Source organism: Salarias fasciatus, unplaced genomic scaffold, assembly GCF_902148845.1.
Source record: "Salarias fasciatus unplaced genomic scaffold, fSalaFa1.1, whole genome shotgun sequence".
In the NCBI taxonomy this organism is placed as follows: Eukaryota; Metazoa; Chordata; class Actinopteri; order Blenniiformes; family Blenniidae; genus Salarias; species Salarias fasciatus.
Genome location: NW_021941400.1, coordinates 53,682 through 62,309, shown reverse-complemented (window position 1 = coordinate 62,309; position 8,628 = coordinate 53,682). Strand labels below are relative to the sequence as shown.

Here is an 8,628-nt window from a genome sequence, read left to right as displayed (position 1 = left end):
GTCTGGAGGCTTCGCACAAATAGATTGGAATCAGCGTTGGGAATCTGCATTGGGGCTCTTTAATTCTGCACTCTATTTGGGATCCAAGAAAGAATCTGTAAGGTTCAAGGAGCAGTCAGAGGGGAGCCCGGCCCGGAGGAAAACTCCATCCTCAACAGTTAAGATGGATGTATTAGAAACACATCAGAGAATCTCTGAGACATTGCTGAAGCTACTGCACAATTTATGATGATTATTTACAAAATATGGGTATTCTGTATGAATAAAAAATATTTGTTACTTTTCTGATAAACATATAGTCCATCAACAAAAAAATGTAGAAAATATTAAAAACGGTGAAAGTATAGTTTTGGGTTATGACTCTGGAAATAAGCAGTAAATGTGGTCAATAACTTTGTTGGAAGATCTTTTAGAGTCTCCAGATTCCTTGAGGAGGGCGGTGTGTGACAGTTGATACTGAACCATAAAGTCGTCCAGTCTGCTGGTTTTTCTGGACTTTAACTCAACATGTTTCATGTCCATCAGCTCTTCTGCAGGATACTTTCTCTTTCATTGTCCTCTCTTATGTTCTGCTGCAAATTTTAAAGATAAATAATTCCTACAAATAGCGAATAAAGATAACAATAATTATTGACAAAGTTAATATTTTTCTTACACTGATTTACATATATCATCCTAACAATTTGTATAATATCAGTCATTAATGTCTTTTCAAATTTGCCATAAGATTATAATGGCTGCTGTACTCTCAGTAGGGTTTCTGTTGTCTTTATTGCTTCCATGGTCTCATTTGCATTGAAAAAACAAAACCAAACAGTCCATCACAGCCTCTCTGTGTTTAATACACATCTATAAAAAAAATCCCAAGACACAGGACATACACACACAAAGCACCTATTTTACAAAAAAGTAATGTTTAAATGTTTCCACACCTGAAGAAGCCGTTCAGTGTTGGTCTGAAAGCCTCTCAGAGCATAACACCACTCCACAGTGCTGCTGATGGCAGAAAGGATTTTCTCAGGTCCTCCATGAGGCCTTGGCTGTGGTCCTGGTTGAACTTCATCCTGGTCTGTGGAAGCTGTGGAAATGAGCTCATCATATTGATGGAAATAGTTTATTTTTACATTTTTTATGGTCATGTCTTGGTTCCTTGGTGATCCACAGAAACCCCCATTGAGTCCACGTGTCAATTCATCTGCATGTTTTTGTTTCTGAGTTCAGATCAAAGCAAAATAATCTAAAATGTTCAGATTTAACATGTTCAATCACTTCAACTTGATATATTTTGGTTTTCTGGTCTTTAATAAATGTGATTTCTTTATCCAGCATATGGTGGCAGGAGACTGTAGATAATATTCCAACAAAGTTTTCAAAACCATGATGGACGAGAAATAATGTGTCAGAAACAGTAATAATACAGTACTTTAACAGGTACTTTAATAATGACAGTCCTGCTCCTATGATATGACTTTCATATTGAGTTGGATAAGAAGAAGAAAATAAAAATGCTACTGTATAACATCATCTGATAAATAATATAATAAAAGACAGTGAATAAGACATAAGAAAAAATGAGGTCATTATTGTTGTTATGATGTGAGGTTGAACAAAAATCCATTGAGCTCATAAATGCTGGCAAGAACAATTTCTACTGTATAACATGCAACAGTGACATTAACAAGCACTTTAATAACATATTTAATTTAAATAATTTATTGAATATTGAATAAGACATTATATCAAAACAGGCCGATATTGTTGTGATCTGAGGTTAAAATGAAGTTTTGTGGAGTCATAAATACTGAAGAACAGTTTCAACTGTATCATATCAGCAAGAGGAAAAATAACTCTAAATGATGAAAAAAAAAAGTTTGAGGTTATTATGGTCCAAGCACGAGACCAAGAAGGCTCAGGAATAGTTCTGGTTTTGCACTTGAGTTTAGTTTGTGTTAAACATTTCAGAAATGTCTTTATATTTTTTTCTGGAAAAGCATCGATATGCATCTGTGTGTGTGTGTGTGTGTGTGTGTGTGTGTGTGTGTGTGTGTGTGTGTGTGTGTGTGTGTGTGTGTGTGTGTGTGTGTGTGTGTGTGTGTGTGTGTGTGTGTGTATGACACTAAGCTTATCACCCTAAAACCCAAACGTGCGAGAAAATAAATATTCTCAGTGTTCTTTTCTCTCTTCAGGCTGGATTCAGCCAGATGAAACCACAGAGCAGCCTCAGCTGAGCTGTCAATCAGCAGCTTATCTGTGGGCTGATGGGAGGTTTGAGGAGCTGTTAGAAACCACATGAGCTCGTCTGCTCAAACAGCTCGTCCTTGTTTGGCCTCGGCTGCATCAGAGCTCCACTTCTCCTCAGCTCCTCCAGAGGAAACACCACTGCACACAATGCTTTTCCTCCCAGCTGCTGCTCTCTGCTGTCTGTGTTCAGGTGAGTGTTTCCAGCCAATCAGGAGCCAGAAAACTCCACCTGGAACAAAGGAGGTCACACTGACCTGCACCTGTCTGCCTGTGTCTCTACAGCGCTGGTTGCCATGGCAGCAGAGCTGATTCAGGATGATTTAACATTGACCAGGAGAGTCGGGGACACAGTCTCCTTCAGCTGTAGAGGAACTGATCAGTGTAGCAGTGATTATGTATTCTGGTACCAGAAGAAAGACACAGAAACATTCAGAGTGATTCTGGATATTGATAGACGTGATTGTGCAGTAGATTCAAGCTACAATCATCCTCAGAAAGATGATTTCTCAGCTGTGAGCAAAGCTCATGGCTGTGAGTTAAAGATTAACAAAATTAAATCAGATCATTCAGCCTCCTACTACTGCTCCTGTTGGTTCAACCACAGTGAGAAATGATCCCTGCAGCCTGAACAAAAACCAACTGATGTCAATAAAGTGTGTGACAGGAAGTAAACAGTAAACCAGAGAGCAGGTTCACATATTTCACTCCACCTCAGTCTGAGTCTCAAACACTCTTAGTTTAGTGAGTTTCTTATTTCTTCTATCAGTTTAAAATTAAATAATGTTAATTTGCATCATTTTACTAATGTCTGAACATCAGTCAGACTGTTGAAACATAACTGTGTATTTCAGCAAAAATATCATTGAGCATCATGAATTTTATTATTTCAGCCAAATACAGTAAAGGAAGATAATTCTCCTGTTTTGATCCTCAGCTGGAATGACTCCAGTTCATCCTCATGTTTTCCAAGTCAGGCTCTCAGAGAGGAAACACTTATTTCAGCTGACATTTGGTGAAGAGCAGGGAGACACCAATATTCCAACACAGAACAAACACAGAGGAACAGAAAACCACTGACACACAACAAGCATGTCTATGAAATATGGGAAGATGAAGAACCTGAGAGAATCCACACAGGCTCAGGGAGAACATGCAAACATCAAACAGCAGGACCTGGAACTGAACCTGGGTTTTCTCGTTGAGAGGAAAGAGCACTAAAGACAGCGTCATATTTACAACTAAATATCTGAAACAACAACACAGGAAACCCTCCATCATCAGAAAGTCCTTTAGAAAAACATCCTGAGAAAACCTTGACTTTTATTTTGTAAGCTCCAGTCTTCTCATTAAATTTAACTGTTGATCCTCTAAAAGTCTCGTTAACTTTCACATCAGCAGGTTGAAACTTCAGCTGACAGTTTTTGCTCCAGAAGTAAAGTCTTCATGCAGTTATCATGAAAAATTCAGTCTGTTTTAGACGCTACTTTCTGAGTTCATGTTCAGTCAGACTCAGAGAAGAGTTCTGATCTGGAAAACTGAAGCAAAGATGTTTCAACTAAAACACACAGAATCACAGAGCCACAGCAGATGTACAGCTGTGTTTTTCAGAACAAGATATGTAATCAGTACTGTGTGAAAACTGGAACCAAGCAGAATCGCTTCAGTTCTATCAGGAGATGGAATCAGAGCAGCACAACAAGGAAGTGATGAAGACTTCAGCTTCACAATGAGAAAACCTGCTGATTCAGGCTTCAGTCTTTCTATGGAGAGTCTTCATGTTCTACCTGAACCTGGGAAGGTTTTCATGGATTCTTCACACGTTTCCAATAAAACTCAAATCAAATCAAACTTTATTTCTATTGAACTTTTCATATAAAAAAAGCAAAAGAGCTAAATAAGAACGTTAAGACATTTAAAAACAAATAAGAGAACCTTATAATCCATCCTGAAGCAGACAGGAAGACAATACAGCGACTTTAAAACTGGTGTAATGTGGCCCCGCCCCCTGGTCGTCAGTACATGTGTGGCTGAGTTTTGTAATAATTGGAGGTTTAAAATCCTCTTTTGCTGAGACCAGAGAGCAAGGCATTACAGTAATCTAACCGACAGGAGATAAAAGCTGCATGAGCACCTCCGCTCTATTGGCCCTGAGTCATCAGGAGACACGATGATGCACAGCTGAGTGTCATCAGCGTAACTATGGAAACTGATGTGTGTCTCCTGATGACGTCCCCAAGAGGAAGCATGCTGAGGTTAAGAAGAAAGAGATCTCAAACTGAGCCTTGGGGAACCCCACATCTAATTTCATGGGTTCCTGAGGAACATGTATCCATACTGACATAAAAACATGGATCTGTGATTTAAGAACCGAACCAGTGAAGAACAGTACCACAGAGGACCACCAGGTGACTCAATCTATTATTAAAATTTTATGTCTACTGTGTGGAAAGAAATAACTCCAAAAAAGTTGAGGTACTATTTATAATTTCATTAAAACTGAATATTATTTGAATCATTATATTCTGCAATCAGTATTTCCAGGTCAGGTCATGGATGCTGGAGCAGATCTATGAATGAATTAAATGGCAGCGACACATCTTGAAATGTCTGAACAGATGAGATATTTCTTTCACCTCTGTCATAAATATCACACAATATCAGAAAGTTACAAATTGCAGCAGGAACATGATGATGATGCTGTCAAAAGATCAAGTCTTACTAAAGTACTCACAGACAATTCTCTGAATTATTGTGAACAAAAGGCATTTTGTATTTGTTGCTTTATTATAGTGTGAAGAAAGAAAATCTCCAGCTTCTGGTGGAGTTCAGACTAAACTCATTTATTTCATGAATTTTATCTTCTGGTGACCAAGAGAGTAAAAAAAAGTTTCCTTTCAGTCCAACAGTCAGTATTTTAGTCCAGATCTGCTCCATGTGGACTAAAGCTGTGAACTGACCAAGAGACAGACATGATCATCAGAGCTGAGCTGCTGGATCAAAGAAACCAGAGACAGATGTGTTGATATGAAATCAGAGAAACTCTTCATGGAGCAGAAATATGACACAGTCTCATCAGCTCAGCTCACATTCAGCTGCAGGAGGGTTTTTGTTTCACTCTTTCTCACTGTGGGAGGATCTTTGGCTCTGGGACTAAACTGTATGTAACAGGTAAGAACAAACATTTAATACATATTCATTGTTTTATTTGCAGACCTGGAACATTTGTGTCATTTGAGTGTATTTCAAGGTAATTTATTTATCCAGCAGGAGATAATTCATCGTAAACTCAGATACTTTGGAAAGTTGATACTTCCTGACTGACAAGCTGATGTTTCATTGAAAATATAATCAATAGTTTAACTTTCAATGTAATTTTTCTGTGACAATATGAGTTTAATTGTTATAAATCAAAACGGATATTTTTTGTAATTTGAAACAACAAAACTGATCATTCACTGATCCACAAAAACAACAAAAAGTGAAATACACTGATGATAATTTAATGTTGCCATCATGGAAAACACAAATATTTGTGTTGCAGTTAATCTGTCAAATACATAAAAATGTCTGATGTCAACATAACCACACATTAAAACACAAAAAAGGTGATCTTTCACTTTTTAATTGTGTCCAGAGAGTTTAGCTTCTTTTACATGAAATAATGGATATTTCAAAATAAAATGGGAGATTCCTGAAATTCTTTTTGCTGGACGTTGTTTTTAATCTCAACCAAAATTCTGAAATCTAAAAATGGAATGATAAAATACAATTTAATGAAAAACTTCTTCACACTGAGTCTTGTGTCACTACTGAAGGTGGATGTAAACATTTTGATGAAAACTGGATTTACTTTTGTGACACTGAGTTCCTGCTGAAGGGCCTGTCAATTTAATAGAAGCTTAAAAATATTGTTATAATTCCTGAACAACTTTAAACATAAAATGAAAAGCTTGGTATCACTTCATGTTGTATTAGAATGAACTAATCAGCTTCACACAAAACAGAACAAAAACATTTTTAACAACACCCAGATCCTTCCTGAAATTATTGTCATTGCGAGATTAAATGTCATTAATGTAACAGATTGTGATATAAAACAACAAGATGAATAAAATAAAGAATCTGACACTGTGTGATGAACTGCTGACCTGTACAGGCCGCACTCTGTCCTCACGCATAAGTTATGAATGAATGAATCAACGCTGTTGTTCTCCATCTTCATCCATCAGTGTGACGACAAAACGCTGAACAGGTCACTTTTTATTACATTTGTTTGAGACTTATCTCCTTTGAATAAGGCATTCAAATTGGTATATATGTGGTAAATGTGCTCCACATATAATTCAACATCAGAACTTCTGGTAAAGACAAAAGCTTAATTACGTTATGGAGAAAGTATTAGTTGTTTCCACATGACTTTTTTTTTTTTTTTAAATAATATAAACTCAACTCATTGATCTGACTGTTTTACATCATGACATTAATCTTCTGTACATCCGGGACTCCAGGTAAAGTCAGAGAATTAAATATATCATCTAAAATATGTTGTAGTCAAAAACATTATAAATGTTAATATAAACACGTTTTGTAACACTCAGATTTCTCATTAAAATATTTTTTATAAGACATTAAAATTCATTAATCCAAATATTGTGTTACATAATCAACAAAAATAAAGATTCTGACTGAACGCTGTTTTCCTCCGACTTTATCTGAGAGAAGACAAAACACGAGTCTCTCACATGAACACAGATACAACTACTTTAGAGTTACTAGTCAGACTCAAAAGCTGTTTTTAGACTGGAGGAAACCAGTAAACCTGGAAAAAAGCAATAGACGCTCATGAAGAAAATGCAAACTCCACACATAAACTCAGTCTGAGTTCATCCTGGATGTGAAGCAGGAACTTTCTCACACTGACTCCACTGTGTGGCCCCGACTCTGACCACTTTATTTCTCTGTTAAAATCACTGTGAGCTGCAACACATGAGGACCTGAGGTGAAGACAGAGTCTGATGTCAACATGAACACAGTGAGCAGTGACCTTTGTACTGTGTTCACATCAATCAGCTGATTGATCAGAGTTGAGGTGGTTTCCAGGATCAGACTGAATGTAGCTGAGAGCTGGAAGCTGCTGTTGACTTTGTGGTTGTGTGTGTGTGCTGCTTGTTGCTGCTGTCTGACTCCAGAGCAGCAGGTAGTGAAGCCCGTGGTGAGCGTGTACCCAGCAGCCTCCAGAGATCCCCTGAAGAACCACCTGCTGTGTGTGGCCTCAGCCATGTTCCCTCCTGAGGTCCAGTTCTCCTGGAAAAGACTGAAGCAGAACGGCGGCCTGGAGGAGCTGAACTCCAGAGAGGGAGAGCAGCTGGAGCTCAGAGAGTCGGGACGCTCCACCGCCATCTTGGTGCTCGGTCAGCATGATGTTGAGACAAAATATCGCTGCTCTGTGAAGCACGAGGGAGGAACAGTGGAGGCTGAAACAGAGCAAGGTAAAGAAGGTTTGATGACTTTAGCTGTGATTCACTGTCATTATTTAGAGGAGCAGAGTGCCGATTGTTTTATCTCTGTCTGTTTCAGTCATATATCCTCCAGCCGTCCCTCCACCACACTGGTACAGAGAGAGGCTGCTCTGCCTGCAGTACACAGTGCTGATAGTGAAGAGTGTGGTCTACTGCTTTGGACTCTCTCTGATGATGATCCTCAGAAACAAAGGACCGTCCACCAGCTCCACACATGCTGACTGACCTCCAAGAGCTTCACGTCTCACTCACACCTGGCATAAAACCACAGAATTTACAATGAAATAAATAAATGTCAAGTCAGAGCCTTGCTTTTAAATTTCTACTCAAACAAGAACAAAAAACATTTTAGAAGTAAACATTATCCTGAACACATCTAACAACACAATTATGCAGACAACAAGAGGATCTGAAGTCCAGCAATTTTTATTGAAATAAATTGCTTTCTTTTGTTGATTAAAGTCAGTAAAATGTGGTTTGTTATTTGGTTTTGATAAAGTTTCAGATACAAAGGAGTTCAGCATCAGCGAGGAAAAGAAAATATGGGAATTAAAAAAAAGTATAAAAAACATTTGTTGTTTCATCTATCTTAGGTGTTACTTTTGAAAATACTCATATGATGTCAAAACTTACGAAGATGACGGTGAAGTACAACAAACAGCCAATCTTCTGATGTCTTACAGATATTTGAGTTAATTTAAAAAAGTTTTTTCTTTTTTGCTCCTGGTTTTCATCATGCTGTGTTTTATATTCAATACATTTAAAGAATAAAACTTTAATTTCTACAGGTTAACTTCTGTTTTTCTCTTCTTGACTTCAAGCTTTTCTTGTTGACAGCGAGCAACTTTTACATGACGCAAATAATGCT

The 8,628-nt window shown here is 37.7% G+C and overlaps 1 protein-coding gene across 2 annotated transcripts; it reads left to right on the top strand.

The window, feature by feature from the left end:
- The first annotated feature begins 2,204 nt into the window (after positions 1–2,204).
- On the top strand, positions 2,205–8,296 carry LOC115385701 (uncharacterized). Of its 2 annotated transcripts, none has more exons than XM_030087757.1 (3): positions 2,205–2,431; positions 7,431–7,730; positions 7,819–8,296. In XM_030087757.1, exons 1-3 carry the CDS (start codon positions 2,290–2,292, stop codon positions 7,983–7,985), a joined length of 609 nt encoding a protein of 202 aa, XP_029943617.1. In that variant the 5' UTR covers positions 2,205–2,289; the 3' UTR covers positions 7,986–8,296. The 2 variants fall into 2 exon arrangements, with proteins under 2 accessions (XP_029943617.1, XP_029943618.1); XM_030087758.1 differs by lacking the exon at positions 2,205–2,431 and adding an exon at positions 5,194–5,409.
- Positions 8,297–8,628: the final 332 nt, after the last annotated feature.

Coding starts and splice junctions, on each gene's coding strand:
- LOC115385701 (XM_030087757.1), top strand. CDS start 2,290: ATGAGCTCGTCTGCTCAAACAGCTCGTCCTTGTTTGGCCTCGGCTGCA. Junction 2,432..7,430: donor TCTCTGCTGTCTGTGTTCAG/GTGAGTGTTTCC, acceptor GTCTGACTCCAG/AGCAGCAGGTAGTGAAGCCC. Junction 7,731..7,818: donor GGAGGCTGAAACAGAGCAAG/GTAAAGAAGGTT, acceptor TGTCTGTTTCAG/TCATATATCCTCCAGCCGTC.